The sequence below is a fragment of the Taeniopygia guttata genome, chromosome Z, assembly GCF_048771995.1.
Source record: "Taeniopygia guttata chromosome Z, bTaeGut7.mat, whole genome shotgun sequence".
NCBI classification, from domain to species: domain Eukaryota; kingdom Metazoa; phylum Chordata; class Aves; order Passeriformes; family Estrildidae; genus Taeniopygia; species Taeniopygia guttata.
Window position 1 is genome coordinate 60,113,258 of NC_133063.1, and position 18,912 is coordinate 60,132,169.

An 18,912-nucleotide genomic window follows, 5' to 3' on the forward strand; every position below is an offset into this window, starting at 1 on the left:
CAACATTTAGACTTTTTTCTTTTTTTTTTGCTTCATATTTGTGATGAACAGCACATTCCCAAACCCTGCCCAAATAAAGGTGTTTTAACTAAGGCTCTAAAGGACCTCTTATTCTAAGCAGCAGTGGTTTATTCCAGCCCTCACAAAAAGAAAATACAACTTCCTGTGCTATCGAAACCTTTATCTTTCTTTTGCAATCCCAATCCAATTTCCTCTCCAGTCCCTCCCCTCTCCCCTCCCCCATGTTTTATAGCAGTATTTGAAATTCACTTACAGGCCGCAACAACCCAAATGTGGACATATACATTATGCCTAGCCATTTGGGTTATTTAATTTCTTTTCAAAGTGTTCTGCAAAAGTCTACATCAACCACAATCTCTTATAAAGGGGGAAGGGTACAGACAGAGGGAGAAAGAGAGGGCAAGAAAGAAATGAAAGAGAAGGAAAGAAGGAGGAAAGACAGGAAAAGTGAAAGAAGGAAAGAAAGTGATAAAAAATAGCAAGGACAAAAAAAAGAACAAGATCAAAAATAAGCAGTTACTTATTAACCTGTAGACAATATATAGTTATGTTGTTTTACAGGTGAAAATGAATGCAGTCCTTTTAAAAGTGTACACTCCATCAGGCATCATGGGATGCTGTTGCTTTGCAAGTGTTCCACAGCTAGTTCTGAGTTCTGCAGATCTATTGAGAGGGAAGGACAGAGTGCGACGAATTCTACTATTATTACTCCTGAATGTCAGTGTTCTTGTTCTCCAAGTCATGTTGCATTGTGAATAGTCCAGCTCATTCTTGGAATGATTTTGTTACTGCAGGCAAGTACAAAATGCTAATGGAGCTGCACTGTTGTGCTAGAACAATAAAACAACAGGAGCACAAACCCAGAAATGACAGTAAAACAAACTCTGTTTTCTGAGCTTGGAAGCTTATCTGTTAATTTCATTGTGAGAAATCAACAAGTGAGATGGGAATGGAAAAAATGTTTTTATGCAATCATCTGGGGAAGAAAAGTGCTCGTTGTTAAATCTCTGGCATTCTAGCACTGCCTCTGCTGCACACCAGTTAGAAATTTGAATCATAAAAATATAGAAAAAGAAATATCAAAAGAAAAAAATTGGTTACTCAGCAGATGTTATCAATTTATTAATAGTCCTCTAATCATAATTTGTAATAACAGAGGTGTATGTAAATTTATACATATACACACAGCCCATACATAATGTGCATGCATGTCTGCACATATATAAGTAAAATACAACAGACATAGGCATACATGTATATGCTATGTGTGTGTATATATATATATGCCATATGCAAACACACATATATTATATATATATATGTATATATATATATATAAATATATATATATATAAATATATATATATGGTCAGTTCATAGCACAGTCCAGAAAGACTTTTTAAATGCTGATTGTCATATTCAGTGTACACGATTTACCTGACAGTAAGCATGATGAATATGCACATATACTCACCCTTCATTGTGATTTGAACATATTTCTTCCACTTCTCTGCTCACTCTGCTACACTTACCCATGTTTTAATGAACAAACTCAAAATATGTATAGCTACAGTTTACAGCTTTTCTACTGTGATTATACATTTATGCACTATCAAGAACATTAACGATATAGGTCAAGGTTATAGGTGGTGGCTCTGTAGAACATTTGGTCCTTTAGAAATTTAACAAACTGCTATGTTATTGCACAATGCATTTTAATACTATTTATTCTCTGAAATGACTCTAAAATCTCACTAGTAAATCAAAAAGAAGATGCCACTAAGTACATTTTTAGGGTCTTGTGGTTATTTTTGGTATACATTCTTTCAGTGCTTGCAAAACACAGCTGCTTCCTTTTGAGCTGGACACTTTTACGGCAAAAAAATCATTTCAGACGCCTTTTTCTTCACCTCAGAAGACACTAAGAATATGCAGGTAGAAACTTAACAGCCCCCTCCACCAACTGCACCCTCTTCCCACTGCACAGTAAGAAGACTGATATCTTTCTTTTCCACCACTGTTATTTTGAAGATCAATTTCATATTCCTTTAAAATATAACATTCATATTCTCAAGAGAATGGGTTTCACTGGATGCTCAGTCTTTTTCTAGTTTTCTGTGAGAACTTCCAATACAGTCTAGATAAAATCTTAAGGCCCATTTTGTAGGAATCTTCCTCTGGCTTTTTATGTGTTTCCAGTTCAGTAGCAGTTAAGAAATAACATCTAGTTTATTAAAGAAATACTGAGTATGGCTTTATAGATACATTGTCATGTTTATTTGTAATGCTGCCTTTTCAATGACATTGAGAAGGGTAAAACTTCATCAGTGTCCAGTTAACTGTTTTCTTCTGAAATTTTCAGAATTTTTATAAGCTAGCTCTAAAAGCTTCTGAAAGAAAAACTTAAAGTGCCTCAATAAATAATACATGCAAGCAAATTATATATTGAATGTGCTATGGGAACACTTACAAAAATAAAATGCTTAATTTATTAAATAAAATATCCCCAACACGAAGATGGACTATTTTGATCTGGCTCATATCAATAAGAAATAATAAAAAGAGAAAATGGAAAGAAAGATCACTTTTTTTGCAATAACGCCCCCTCACAGAGGGAGGCAGAAGTCTTGAGGAATAGGTAAGGTAGGTTTTCATTTGTAAGAATTCATATTAAAAATAATCCTAGCTCTAAATTTCAAATTGTCAACTTCTAGTTTGAAAAACAACATGTATGCTCATGCAGCGATCATCAACACAGTGGCCATGCAAATGTTATACACATACAATGCCAATCCAACCAAAAATAAATTATTTAATAAAGTGTGTATGTTGGTTATGACAGCAATAGTACCAATACAAAAATGACGCTGAGGTCAGAATCTTTGCACTCTGAATAGCAAGCCATAACCACAGAGTAATTTTTTTTTTTCTAGAGATCTTTATCCCCTGCTATGTCTCAAACATAACCAGTGATCTCCATGCTTTAGATTATTAATGTTATATCAGCCTATAATATCTATAACATTGTAAAGGCATTTTAACATGGCTAATGTCCTCCATTAGCCCCTTCTAATGAAATATAGGTTATATCATTATGAGTTTGCTATGTCTACTAGGGTATACTACGAGATGAGTGATTGTTTCTGCACAAAGGGCATTAATCGACAAAGACCATGCACAGTTTTGCTTGCACGGTTAAAATAAAGAAACACAAAAGGATTGAGAAAGGAAGGAATATGTTGCTGGACAAGCACAGTATAAGATACACCTGCCTCAGCATTTATAGTTTGTCCTATCAAAATCCTTAGTTTTGACATGTAATCTTGAAATTAATATTGTATGTAACTAAATCTAGCTTCAGCCTTTACTAAAAAAGACTAGCTGGAGAACATTTTTACACCAGTGGCATGACAATATCCTACCAGAAGACAAAAAAAGGGTATGCGTTTAGTTTATCATGTTGTAACACAATTGCGTGCAGTGCAGGCAGCATCTTAGTTTGTTTTACTCTATTCTGGCAATGAATGGTTCTGGCAAAGCACCTCCTTAAAGAATCTCTTTAGTCCTCAGAAAGACTCTTCAGGGAAATAGCTAGACCCCATCTTGTCTTCCATCAAATCACTTCAGTGTTTTCTTGTAGGGTTTGATGCCACCTGATTTCTCAAGGTCCTCCAGATAGTGTATCACACAAGAATGTCTTCTTTCTGTCTGGCTTTATCTCTGCAAAGAACATTCTTCATGTAGAGAAAAATCAGTCTTCTTTTTCCACCCACAGGCTGAAGCAAAAAAAAATGAGGTGAATCCATAGAAACTCCCAGTAGCTATACAGCAGAAATCACAAAGTTTTAGTCAAATATATTTTCCCTTTTTTTCATCCACATCAAAGGCATGAATACAACAAGGCATTGTTAGTTGTGGTGGGCAAACTGAAGAGTCTGCTGATATAACAGATTGGGTTTTTAAGGCCTTTGTCTATGCAGAGTTACAATAATGCAGAAGCCAAATTGATTAGAAAGACAGGAGAGAAGGAAAAAAAAGATAGAAACTGAGAGAAAGAGAGAAGATACGTCTTGGTAATGTCTAAAAAGTCAATACTGTGTCTACAGATGGAGAAGCGCACATTGCTTGCCCTTTGAAAGCTTCTCCACAACTTTGTCATTAATACTGTCAAAGTTAAGAACACATTTTAATGTAGTTCAGCGGCAGTTGAACACATTTATTCCCATAGCCCAGAAGAAGAAATGCTAGGAGACTTTAGCCTAAAATATCCAAGTAGACTGGAGATGCCTTGGCCAAGTTCTGAAGGAGGGAGTGGATTTCTTTGATGTTGAGCCTCATGTGAGGCTCCCGTTGCCAACAGCCCAGCATCAAGTCATACACTTCCTTTGGGCATGTGCGAGGTCGCTGCAGGACTCGGCCCTGAGTGATGCACTCAATCACCTACGAGAAATCACAAGCAAAGGATCAACACAGCTGTGCCAGCTAATAGAGCTCACCCATGGAAGAGTTAACTTTAAGCACAGCAGCCTTACTGGTGGCTGCCATGCCGCCATCTCTGGAAAGGACTGTTTTTGTAGGCATGATGAATGATGTAGATGAATGAGCATCAGTATGCGATCTGGAAAATTCACTGTAATGTAGGTGGTCAAAGAGCAATAACTTAACTCATGCTAAGTTTACCCACACTGACCACTCCACACATAAGGAAATTGGAGCTGGGAATTAATCGCATAACTTCTCTGTCTAACCAACTACCACCTCAGAGGGAGGATAAACTTTAGACCTGCTCATAGAGCATCAATGCTTTTCTTTCTCTCTACCCTCTGCAAACTTATGAGTATCACTGTGGCTAATTTCTGGAAGGGGGATACTTGTGACTGCCTAGAAATCAAGAGATATTTTGATTACTTCAGTCTAATATGGACAGCCACTCTGAAACAGTACCATATATGATACATCTGTTCAGGAGATAGCTAAGGTCCTTTTCACTCTCATGTTCTACCCAGAGCAGACTTTATGCTATGAAAAGCAAAACATTCAATTCCAACTGTCCTAGTTCTGCTTGAACACCTTCCAGCCATTCAGGGGAGAAAAAGGTGAAAAAGAAGAAATTTAAGTATATGGTTCATGACAACACAATAAATGTCATATATATGTGTCAGCCTTTAAGAAATAAATTTGTTCCTGTCCTTTTTACAGAGAAGCCACACCAATATTTAGCATAACAGCTTTCCCAATTAAATTTGAGACTATACTACACACCTCATTGTTTGAGAGCTGATACCATGGCTGCTTGCCATAAGTAAAGATTTCCCATAATACAACCCCCAGGCTCCAGACATCGCTTTCTGTGGTAAACTTCCTGTACATTATACTCTCTGGAGGCATCCAACGAATGGGCAGCATGGTGTGACCCCCAACCTGAGAAAAACAAACAAAAGAGTTAGAAATAGTTTCTTCAGACCCTCACAAGGCAGTCTGATGACATTAAACATGGATAATCCATGGTTTCTTTTTTTTTTTTTTCCCCATTTGGTAACATTCACTTTGAGAAGCTTTGAAGAATGGCAGATTCATGGTTCCAACTCCTCTCCCCCAGCAACAATCAGTATCACACAATATGTTCCTCAACAAAAATTTCAAAAGATGTTGTTTCTAAAGTCTGAACTAATCTCTAATGTTTACTTGGCACACCCTATCTAAGGAACATAAAGCCTATATTAGACTATCAACCAACTTTGAATTAGACCAGATTTACTCTCTAAATATTTTAAGACTCAAGAAACTAAAAGATTCATTAAACGAAATCTGGACAGATGATTCTCCTAGAAACTCAGCAGCATCAACTGAAATACATGAAGACACCATAGTCTGACTGTATGAAATGGCAGTATTGGACCTGTATGGTTGAATATCCTAATTTTGACTGAATTAAAGCAATGCTATTTTCTGTTGTTAAGTTCCACAGTTAATACATACAATTGTTTTGTTCCGTGTTAACTACCCTGTACAAAAAAAACCCACCAAAACACTAGTCCTTTAGATATATTCCCATGATAATAAACACCTTGTAAGATATGGATTTCTACCCCAAATAAATTTCTGTTGAATGGGACCTTCACTAGTGCCTTTCTGAGAGCGTTCAGAACATTTTTAACTTTCCCCAGAAAATTAAACTTCCTTAGACTTAGGTTTCCTAATCTTAATTTAATGTCTTTAAAGTATTTTATTTCTAGGTTCTAAACAATTTATTGTTCCTGGCATGTCCTATTCTGGTTGGATCACATCAAATCTATTTAAATAATTATTAAACAGTGTAACTGCTGAGATACTGTGATATGGATATACAGATATACTAGTTACTTATGTACTATAAGAGCTGAGAATATTTCCAAGGAAGATTAAAAAAACATAAAAAGAAAGCCTTTTCAAGGACATCTTATTCTTGATTAACACATTTTCCTTTCTGAAAATATATTTAGTTTTGAAACCACATTTACACTTTCAGGATTCTGTTGATTCAAAATATAATTTCTGCTTTTGGGATGTAATATTTGTTATAAATAATCGCCTTCTTGTTCTTGTGTTCAAACAGCAAATGGAAGAAAAACCCAACAGTCAGGGTTGACATTATTTCTAACTCACACAGGATATCCATTACCAGTTATGGTAATGCTTCACTAACACTGAATTGTCAGCAATTCAGTTTTAGCGCAGCATACCAAACACAGGAATGGCTGTGAGAGCTCAGTCCTATTCTGATCATCACTACAAGTCCATGTTCACTACGGATTTCATAGAAACAAAAAGTCATGCCAAAATGTTCACAGACTTAGTTTATTATGAGGCCCTTTTTCTACTCTCTCCACATGAGATGTATGTGAGTGATGGAAGAATATTACTTTGCAGGTTGTTGAATGACAGACAGGGCTCCCAGTTTCACTTCCTGGTTACACTGTGGATGTGCTTCTAACTCCATGAAGGTTGCTATAGACATGTGTCCAAGCCATTTAAAAAGGGACCCAGTTCCTGTGCATTGCATTGATAGAGAATGGATACACATTTTTAAGTGCTTTTTCCAATTTGGCCCATTTGTCTCTATGTTAATAGCTTGTCGCCCTGGCAGACAGACTGGTTGTAAGGCTCTCTGCTTTGGTATTTTTCATAAACTTTGACTGAGAGGCCCCTCAGTGATGTGGAGACTGAGATGCAACCAAACACTCAGTTTCCCACCTTATCATAACCTACACTGACATGACAACCAAACACTTCTAAACCACCACCAGTTTTAAGCCAGTCTTGAGAGGTATTTAATTAGAGAGACAAAAAAGTTAGTCCCTTAGAAACATGCAGCCACATACACCATTCAAAAGGCAAGTGCCATTAAAAGATGGTTAGTGATGAGAACGTTTTGGTCTCATAAAATATTAAAATGGCTCTTACATCTGCTTATCATATAACCTCTGCTACTGGTTTTGTTCAGCAATTTCTTTGACTCATTCCTTTAAAAATTAATGAAAGCCATAAATTATGTGACCGTATTTTTTTTGTCATATCTTAAATCAAGAGATTTTGAAAAAGCAGTTTAAAAAATCCCCAACCACTCTTCAAATCTTCCTATGTTTTTTCACTACAGATCCACTCTATTTTTGGTAGGATTCTATGCTGAGTTTTCAATGTCACTCAGGAAAATGAAGGACAATCTCCTCTAGAGAAACATCACCTCTGATCTGTAACACTTAAGTGTCTCTGCAGTTGTAGCAAGACTGACTTGTTAGTATTGACACCAAGAATTCAGTTTACCAATAAGCATAAGGCATAGGGCTCACTGGTGCTCTCCCCAGATCATCTTGCCTGGAGCTGTGTCCATTTCTGTCCCTGAAAGCACAAGATTTCACTGACAGAGGACTTGACCAGTACTGAGAAGTCCTGAGGTTTCTCCATCTCTATCATTCATGTTACTTCAAACACTTCAACATCTTTATTTATTGCCTTTCAAAGTATCAACAAAAGTATTATATAGGGTGGTCTCCTTGACAGATGGCACTGCAATGAAGACAAGATAACCTGTGCAACACTGATCATCTCCTATGGCATGCTGTGCATCTATCCATGGTCTTAGAGCACCTTGCACTTCAGTTGTGTTCCATCAAAAGCACAAGTACAGGCCAAAGGCACTTCTTCAAAATGCATCTTGCCTTCTCTATTAAAAGTTGGTGGTTATTGAGTCAACACTCACTCAGCTCAGAAAAGCATTAAGGGCCCTGCTAGTTGTATGCCTAAAATGAAGCATATACTTCAGAGCTTTTTGAACTGAAGACTAGGACTTGACGCAACTGTTTGCAGGGTGCCTGAAACAAATTGCATCTGTTGAGAGCTTCTTTTGATTTTTATCTTAAGAGTCAAAGCACCCGGGGTTGAGCCATAACAGCAATGAAGAGAAGTGGAGTGCCCTTTTGCTGTTGTTGCCATACTGAAAACAAAGCTAGGAGTTTTTTTTCCAAGAAGCACCAGTGAATGAAAACATTACTTCACTGACCAAAATGTAAAGGTTCTGAGTGCTTCAAAGAGATGCCTTCTGCATATACTTTAATAAGAAATGCAAGTTATTAAAAAGGTCTCAGATATCACCAGCATTCTGCAGTGTAAAAACCCTGCCATGCACACTGTAATTTCAGTGCTGCTTGATACATATACATTTCAAATGGTTTTGTGCTGAATAGGCTACAGTTATGAGTAAATAAAACCTTTCTATTTGGTCTAGATAAAGTTATGACAGGATTAAAAGCATTAGAGTTTTAACTTAATATGCTATCACTTTAAAATTCATAATGTAGCTGTGTGACCATTTTATGTATACAAATTAGAGTAGATGTTCTTGATACTTACCTGAAAACAGATGCATTATCACCATGATACCATACAATATCACAATTCTGTTTTATTTAGAATTGGATTTCTAGAGAAGTACAGATTTAAGAATTTACTTCCAAATGCCAGTTTATGAAAGTACACCCTAGCCCAGCTATAGCCTTCCATTATACTCTAGCTAGCTTTTACTAGCTGTTTTTACTAGCAATACTGGGCTAGAAAACCTGGTGAATTAACCTCTGCAATGTGCAAACAAGCCACGGGGAGCAATCTGCTATGCCCAGTCAGTGAGCTGTTATGTTCTCCAAAGAAGCTCTTTTAAGGAAAAACTACCACAATGTCTGATGTATGAAATGTTGCACTTTCAACAATACAATCACATTTACACTTGTCACTGCTTTAAGCAACCATCTTTTCAATTAATTTAGCACTTGGAAATGTGCCAGAGAAGGTGGCCTTGAACATTGTTTTAATCTAATTGCAAACATTAATCTTCTAGGGCTGCTATAGAAGGACCATGCCTTATTCTTGAAGCAGGGACTCTAATTTTATAGCTTAAGTTCTTCCAATTAAAAATATATCTGTCTGTACCCTGACATGTTCACTTTTCCAACTTCATGGCCCAGCTGCCATAAAAATCCAAGGCTTTGTTGTCTGATAATCGTGAGAAAATGGATAGCTCTCTTACAGAGAAAACCAAATGAAGCCTTGTACCCCTGCTGGAAACAGAAGACAGTGGGTTGAGCTGGGAGAAGCCAAACTACAGAGATATGGAAGGCACAAGGGGTATGTGGGGCTGCACAGATAAGACACAAGCCACAGGCCAGGAAAGCCACAAGAAATAATCACATGGAATCATCACACAGACTCACCAAGGTTGTCAGAAACCTCAAAGGTTATCTATTTCATCATCTATTTCATCATCTAGTTCTAGATCATCTAGCATCACCATAATCACCCCTAAACCATGTTCCCAAGTGCTACATCCAGATGCCTCTTGAACACTTCCAGGGACTGTGACTCCACCACTTTTCTGGGCAACTTATTCCAATGTCTAACTACTCTTTCAGAAAAAAAAATATTTTCTAATCTGAAACTTCCCTGGTGTAATTTAAGGCCATTTCCTCTCATCCTTTTGAGACATGGTAGAAAAGAACAACTGTCACCTCACTACAAGTTCCTTTCAGGCCGTTATGGAGAGCAGTAAATTCTCCCTTCAGCTTCTCCTTCTCTAGACTAAAAATCCCCAGCTCCTTCAGCTGCTCTTTGTAAGATCTGTGCTTCAGACCCTTCACCATCTCTGTTGCCCCTCTCTGGACACACTTCAGTAGCTCAGAGCAAGGGGCCCAGAACTGGACACAGGATTTCGGATGCGGCTTTACAGTGTGGAGTACAGTGGGACAACCACTGTCCTTGTCCTGGTGGACACACTGTGTCTAATACAGGTCCAGATGTCATTGGTCTTCTTGGCTACCTGGGCATGTGCTGGCTCATGTCCAGCTGGCTGCCGACCACTATCCCTATGTCTCTTTCTGCTAACACTCTTAAAAGCACTCCTCCTCCAGCCTGTAGCACTGCATTGCAATGCATGCCAGCTGCAACCCAGTCCAGCTGTAAGTTCACCAGGGGCTGTGGTGCTGAGGGTGATGGATGGCTTTGGGGCTACACAACCTAGCTGTAGGGTGCTGCAGCGTCTGACAAGGGACAGGACAGAGACCAGTCAGAAACAGTCTTCCTCCTAAATGTCAGTGATCATGTTTGGAGAGGATCAAGCAGTCCTAGAGAGGATATCAAATGGAATTCCTACTTTTGCAGGCATTCTGTTACATAACCCTTTTCTGATTATATATATTTTTTTTTTTTCCAATTTCTGGCTTTAAGTAGTAGATTACTCTGAATTCACGCACTAAAAAGCACAGCAACCAATTGCATAGCCTTGGAAAACAGACTTCCTCATTAACATTTCACATTCCCATGTTCCCACGATTCCTGCAGAGTGACATTTCAGTAATGTGTCATAGCACTTTGCATATTCTGCATAGACTAGTGATGCTTTTTCTGCCAAGAGGATAAAAGTAATCTCTTTACTTTGTTAGCCCAATGAAGCTGAATGACTGTAAGGAGTTCAGCCCTGATGCTGTCTCAGTGTCCTGTCTGGCTTGTCTGGTACATCTTTCTGGAGTCCTGCTGTTTTCAGGCATTTTGAAATTCAGGTGATAGACTGGAGTGCAGCAACATAGTTCAGTATATGTCCAAATTAAAAGTCATGTGACAAGTATATATTCAATCTCTTTAAAACAAGCACACCTTAGTCTGTCAAACTAGAAAGAAGCTGAATCTTTTGAATCATTTGTTCACCCCCTCCTAAAGAAAAACCTGTATACTTGCAAGACAATGCCATTTTAGGATGTTTTTCACTATTTATATTTTGGTCTTCTGACTTGTTTCCCCATCTCAGGATGATATAACTGCAAAGAAATGTTCTCTGCAAAAATTATCATGTCTTATTGCTAAAACTGAAAACCTCTCCTCTCTTGCTGAACATCTGTTCTTTCCCCCTCATAAAAGATGGCAAATGTTTTTCTTAGAATAGGAAAAAAAAGACAATAATTGTTATTTTAATTTCTTTCATGCCCTGGCCTTGCAGATGAAGTCAATGTCTTCTCTTGAAATATCAGTCCTGCATGTCTACTTGCATAAAAGCAATATATTATTTTCATAGTCATAATAAGCCATACCACTCCAATGCAAGAGGTAACTGATTTATAAAGTAAGGCATATTATTAGACAATAACTAAAAATGTGTCCTTTCATTTTCACTTTTAACCCTGATTTGCTTAATCTGTATTAAAAGGGACCTATATCTACATTTCTTAATTAATTCCAGCAGTGGTCTTATCAGAAAAGAGAAACATGGTCTACAATATTTGTTACACTGTAAATTCTCTCTTCAACTACTCAACATAAGTTCATTATTGTGTAGCAATTTTTGTGTCATGGAGATAAAACACTTCTCATCATCCTCTATAAAACCACAAGCGCTATGGAGAAGTTGAAGAAAGACCAGTTACTCTGATGTTTGCATAACAAAATAACCAGGAGGTACCAAAAAATGTGTAAATGGCAGGTTCATAATAGACAAAAGAGGCACCCTGTCACCTAATGTACACTTGTTTGTGGAACTCACTAACATGAGATACTGCCAGTGTGGAAGGTTTATCTGGGATCAAAAAGTGATTAAACAAAGTGATGAAGGATAAAATCTAACAAGGACTATCGAATATGAAGACACTGTCTTGGCCCAGGAAGCTCTAGAGCTGCAGAATGTTGGAGGTTAAGAGAGTACTTGAGGAAAATATTAATATATAGTTAGCATGTTTCCATACTATTCCACAGTTATCAGTTTCTCACAGTGACAGGATCCTGGACTAGAAGGGCTTTTGGAGAAGTTATTCCTATGTTTCTGTATAGATGGGCCACATATTGCAATATGCAGTCCTTACAAACCTCTCAGCAATGCTTATGGAGGGCTAGAAATAATTCTGGCATAAAGATGAAATGAAGGGGAGATACCACATGAAATTAAAATAGGTCAATGATCTAGAGCATCTTGCAATTCAGCATCATCCAAAGATCTTAAAATGTTAAGTTAAACAGATACAGAAATGGTGCCTATTGTTGTGTTTTACACAACACAATATCAATTTGGGCCAGACAAATAGGGTAATTAATAAACTGTAGTAGTTATTGTACTACAGGTGATTTACTCTTCTAAGAAAAGAAGATGAAGTGCTCTGCATGTAAGATCAGATGAGTGCTGCAAAGAAGGTGACATGATTCACATCTCTAATTAAAAGGAATATCTCTAATCAGAAAGACAGAAGGGAAGTTAACTTGAGTAGAAATCTGCAGCACTTAAGATAAATGGACAACAGCTTTTTGGTGTCACAGATGAAGTGTGTATGAACAAAGAAAAAAGTCTATTCTTTTAAAATACAATTTTGTTTGATTCAAAATGATAACGTATTCTAGTGTTAAACAACAAACAATAGCCTAAGCAAAAAGAAAGGGATATATGCTGTGGAAAAATTGGAAGGAATGACATGTTGAACAGTGTATTTCAGTGAATTCAGCATGGATCTAAATTTATTTCTGAATATGGGAATTTAGGATCCTAGTGAAAAAGCACGGAGATTGGAAAAACCAGAGAATATCTGTTTAATCAGATGGCCCCTCCTTTCTAAAACACTGCATTATCCTAATTTTCCATATCAAACACAACTACTGGTCACTCCAGTGGCATGAGTTTCAGCTCAGAATGTTGAGCTCATATGAGGTTATTTGTTATTGAAGTCCTTACAAAAACTTGCCGCTATATCCCTTGTACCTTACCACTGTTTCCACATCTGAGTGTCTGCTGGTTGTACCAGCAGATGAAGAGAGATATTAAGTACCAACCAGTAGACCAAGCAGCTGGAATGACTCATGTTAAAGTCCTCACAGGCTCCAGGATGATCATCTAATCCATCCAAGTCAACAGCAAAACGATTTTGCAATGCCATATTAATGAATTTAAGTTATCATCTTTCTGATTTTCAAAGTGGTTTACAATATACCAAATTCCACTTTTATATTAATCCTAAGTTGTTTGGGCTACCGGGGCTAAGGAGGTTTTAAAAATAATCTTTAATATGCACTGGAAAACTGGCTTCTACAAATCTGTGTCACGGCTAAAATTCAAAACTCTTTTGCTTTTTCAGGTGGGGGTTGGAGGTGTAATGCGATGAGATGCTAGTTGAACAGCACAGTCAAAATCAACAAGTTGTAGGCACTTGAGCACAGATTCTGAAAGCCAAATATCACACACATATAAGACAGTTTGTGTTCACTGGGAAATCTCTTCCTGATAATGTCAAGTCTGAAAGCTACTTCTTAGTTACTAAAGATTGCAACTTTTCCCCATATTTTACTGAAAAACACATTTTTCTTCAAAGTTACTGTAGGTTAATATAGCATGTCTGGCTCTATTGGTTATGTCAAATTACATCAGAGGAGAAGAGGGGAGCAACAGAGCTTGGTTTGTAGTGTTACTTTTCCTTTGTGAGTCACAGAAGTGTTTTTTATAATGTACACTGCATGAGAGCACCACAGTTTCTAGCTGAAATGTCTCAGATGTTCAAGTTCTTTGAATTTTGTAAGACAACCTCTTCCCCCTTCCCCCAATGCTAATAAACAAGGCAATGACAAGATCCTTGTAGTCATATTCCTTCTCTTCTGCAGTCTTGATGATGTTTTCTGCTTCACACTTTCTCTGGGCTGTAATTTGTTAACATAAACTGGAAAACACAAGATAAAAGGTTCACTAAAATAGAACAGAAAAAATTCTCTGTTGTTTTCACTCCATGAATTCTAGTTTTTATCTCCTTACTTGTGCCACAACATCATTCCACAGTTTGAAACAGGCATTTGCTCTGAAATGAGGCATCCATCAAATAACACACAACAAAATCATTAAAAATACAAGTAACTGCTATTACTGGACCAAAAAAAACCCTCATTCCTATGGAGGTTGCAAAATCCTGAATTGTTCTCATCAAATTCATATGTTGAATTATTCCTCAAGCTATGCTTAAAATATTGTTCTTGGATGCAAGAGTCAAAGCATAGCCCAAGGAGGGATGAACTCATTTTATAGCTCTTGGACAAATTCCTATACTGGTGTAAAGGGAAAATTTGCACAAGCAGAGGGCTTGGAACCATAAATTTGGGGTTTGGTTTCATATTAAGTTTGGTTTTGTGGTGTTTTTTTTTTTTTTTTTTTTTTTTCTTGTCAGTGCTTGTCTCTACCCTCAGCACTGTAATTTCCTATTTGGGAAACAATATCCTGCATTGTATGTACAATAGTTCTTGGAATTCACATAGCTGCATTTGTTTAACACCAACACTGAGCTTTAAATTCTGTCTGTGATGCTGAAGCATCTTACCTTCTGACTGTAAAACAAAGCTGGATAACCTTCCGAGAAGCCAGCATTGGCAGAGGTCTTAGTTTAGTAAGAAATGGCCCCTGAAACTTCCCCGGGTGTATCCATTCACCAATGCCATGTTATCAGGGTAGAGGTTTGGCTTTCTGATATAAAGCCTTTTTAACTTGCTTATTACCAGGTGATCCTGGGGAACTAAGGAAGATCAGAGTAAACTTTGAAAGGATTTAGCACTGCTGCATTTCAGGTAAGGACTCTGAAGATCTGACATATAGATCTCCACACTACAGATTGTGCAACGTACCCCGCACATCCTTCACCAAATGCTGGTAGCGTGTGAACAGAGAGATGGGTGGAAAAGAAACATACAACAATTTTCCTTGCTTTTCCCTCATATTTTGTGGCGCCCCAAGGGAGCACTCCTTCCACCTTTTCCCCTAATTGAAGCTACTCGTTACTGTAACCGTGCAGCTCTGAGGTGGTTCCATCCTCATACATGGGTATCTTCTTTTCCGGATAAATAAGAATCCTGTTTCACATGGAATCCTCTACTTGATGCACTTCATTAATTACTTCAAAATAAATATAGGTACATAATTTTAGTTCACCTGTTCCAAAACAAGTAGGATCTGCAGTAAAATGGAGAGCTCAAAGGTTAGATCCATTGGAAAAAAAAAAAAAAAAACCACAAAAAAACCAGGCTGCAACTTTACACCAAAGTAGTTAGTAGTTAGGACAAGTAATTAAATTTTTTAGATTTCTACTATTAGAACTGCAGGTCAACTTTATAATCTTCAATATAAATTTTACATACAGATTTCTCAGACTCCAGCGTTGCCAAAATTCATGAAGTCCTGGAGGCATTCAAAATAAGCCAAGTGGGAAATGAAGGTACTATGCTGTTAGGACAACATATTTCAATTTTTGAAGGGTTTTCTGAGATTGTCTACAGACCCAGTTTTTTAGACTGTCAGTAATACTTCAGGCTAGAACTTCCAAATCAAACTCTGTGAAAATCTGTTACTAAACCAAGTAATATTTCTATTAGGCTGGAACTAGTATTTTGACCTCTGCTTGCATAATACCTAGATCAATGGATTCCTGATCTACATGAGGTTCCTACACAGGCTTGCAGTGCTGTCATCATAATAGCACCACCAACAACAACACTTTTTCTAGTCACTTGTAAAAACTTACAAATAGATTCACCATAGCATCTGCAGTGTTAATACAGCCCTAATACTGTTTGTGAATCTTTGTACTTCAGAATATTTTTAATCTGCTGTAGATGAAAACTTCTGAAATATTGTTCCATAAAGACTGCATTTCCTTTTAAAGTCATGCTCTGTATTACTCTTTGGATATGTTTACTCTTATTACTCTTTGGATATGTTTAAGATGATCCCCACAGAATAATATCACATGCACTCAATGATGTTCTTATTAAAATGCTATGTGTTTTAGCCCTTAGTATATAATTTTCTTTGCTTTCTTGCCAGGCAAATCTATTTATTCTTTCTGTGTATTAGGCCATAACATTTACCGAAATAACCTCTGCGGTTATTTCCATCAAAAACATGGGTGGTTCTGCTGTTCCCATTAGCCTTGACCCCTCACTTAGGCTGCAGCCCCATTTTATTTTCCTTTCCTCTCTGCCAGATAGCAGTTCTCTTTCAAGACTCTTCAGTCACTGAGCTAAGAGATTTTTGCTAATAAAAAGCAGATGCAACACGTCAGTTCTAATAGAATCTTCTAATAGAATATTCTTCCTACCATGATAATTTTGAGTTTGAAAATCAACTGTATTGTGAAAACCCATTCTATATGATTATCCAGCCTTCCAGAACAGAGTGTTAATTTTATGACTTGTTAATTTTATCAGTGAGTTTATGCTGAGTAGTTAATACTGATAAAGGAGACTACCTTGCTAATATGACAAGTACATGTGAACACTGACATTTTAAATAAAGTTGCTGAAGTGTGCATTTATCTAAGTTTCAACTTTTCAATTTTTTTGAACACTTTACGCACTCATTATATTTATATATTATATTTACATACTCATTACTATATGAGTGATTGGGTGCTCTGATGTTGAGAACCTTGCGTTAGGTAGTGAAAGAACTGGATTAATGCAAGATCACGGAGACTCTATCCCAAAATGTATGCCACTTAATGTTGATGTGTTACTGTATATATAGCTATACATTATAGGGCATTGGAGTGTATTTGGTGAAGCACCTCACTGTTACGATCAATATGTCACTGGTGGAAAGCAAGAGATGCTTCCAGTTTTCTGTGAGAATTCTTGAGCTGTGGAAATAATCAGGTCGAAGTTAGACATTTGAAATGCAGAAATAAGGTTCCATGTACTTTCCTTGCCTGTTTTAAAGAGATAGCAATGAATATCATATGTGAGCCAACTTGAATTAGACAGGAATTAAGTGTTACAATTCCAGGACAAAATGCAATTCAACTTCTTGCTCTTTAAAGTCAGACAACTTCCCATATTCCATGTCCTCCTGTGACAAAACACAATAATGGCAAAAGGAAATCATTGCCTCCATGACTGTCTTAAGTATAGCAAAAGTAGGGGAGAATGTTCCCTGTTAAATGAACCTGATATAGGTTACTCCCCCCTGATGTACTTGCTCAAAGGGCCTCCTTATGCTCAGCTGGAGCACTTTAATGAAGAAGCAGCTACAAAATGAAGTGACAACATGGCACCCCAGCTCTGGGGAATAGGGAAAAGAATCAAGATGGGTATCAGTAGAACAGAAAAGAGGATGTGGGAATGGGAAGAGCACAGAGGGTGAGCAGAGACAAGACAACTTCCAGTGGCTCCTGATGGATTTCACGGGTTGTGAGCAGCCATACAAAATGCCCTGGGGTTTTCAGCTGTCACCAGGAGCAGGTGGGCTCTCTCTCTAGGTGAAGCTTAGGCAGAGCTTTGGGGAAAGAATTACAGCATGCAGACTAGCCCCAAATTTCTACAGGTCCTGAGGTTATGTCTGCCATCATAGGAACAGACATAATTGTTTTCTTCAAAACAGTAAATACATTTGCAGTCTGTCTTGCAGGAGAAGTATAGCCTTTAGTTATTCTGCATTTGGAATTCTGCAAAGGAATTTCCTCTGCAATGTCCAACACTGGGCCAAAAAGCCTTTTCCATTACTGTCCATGTCCTAGTTCCCTTAGAGGCCCAAGTTTAAATACACAGCTGGCAAGTTAGGCACCTGTAAATATCTTTACTATTTGTGTCAAGGGTTTGCATCTGTTATCATGCCTTAGCACAAAGGTAATTATATCTCTGTGGGATTAAAGGCTATGCCATGCAAGTTGCTCATGTTGCTCTCAGATGGAGGGCAAGGGAATACTGTTCATCTTCTGCTGATTTTTAGCACTGAGATGCATCCCAATCACTACAGTGTATTTGCCACAAATTCATCTGCAGAATAATTAACTAACACTATATAGTAATGAAAAAAATCTTGTTATGATTTGAAGGATTCAAATGTATTTAAAAAATAATATTCTATGTTAACACTATATTATCCATGCTAATATTAATTACTATCATTTTAGGCACTGTTTATGCAGAGATAGAGAAAGATGTCATAACTTAAATGAAAGCTAAAACTGCATCTATAAGCATTATTTGGTATGCTAGTTCTAGAATTCAATCATCTTTTACTATTCTGAAAAAAAATTGAAAATGTTTTTCTATTGTGCAATGATATCGAGAAGCAGCCTATGTGCAGCCAAGCCCTAGATCTTTTTGTTTTGTTTTGCTGATACAAAGAAGAGGAGCATAGAATTAAGCTCTGTAAAGGAAGAGATTGTTGTATTTAGTCTAAGGACTGACTGACAGAAGAATCACAATGAGTTTTGACTATTATGTTAATACCTTGTGATTCAGAAGAATCATAAGCAGCAGAAGATATGGAATAAGCAGAATAAGAAGTCAACAAGGCAACAGAAAAGTTCACGCTGTACTTTTGATCTGAGAAAGTCTCCCCTTAAAAGGGGAGCAGAGGCA

At 37.3% G+C, this 18,912-nt stretch overlaps 1 protein-coding gene across 5 annotated transcripts in view; it reads right to left on the reverse strand.

Annotated features, from left to right (window-relative positions):
• Positions 1–1,114: 1,114 nt before the first annotated feature.
• Positions 1,115–18,912, reverse strand: part of NTRK2 (neurotrophic receptor tyrosine kinase 2) — a 193,473-nt gene continuing 175,675 nt past the window's right edge. For all 5 annotated transcript variants that reach the window (XM_030257432.4, XM_030257433.4, XM_030257434.4 and 2 more), the window contains 2 exons: positions 5,284–5,442; positions 1,115–4,461 (listed from right to left, as the gene is read on the reverse strand). In XM_030257432.4, coding sequence (XP_030113292.1) covers positions 4,276–4,461; positions 5,284–5,442 — 345 coding nt within the window. In that variant the 3' untranslated portion in view covers positions 1,115–4,275. The remainder of the gene's footprint in view (positions 4,462–5,283; positions 5,443–18,912) is intronic.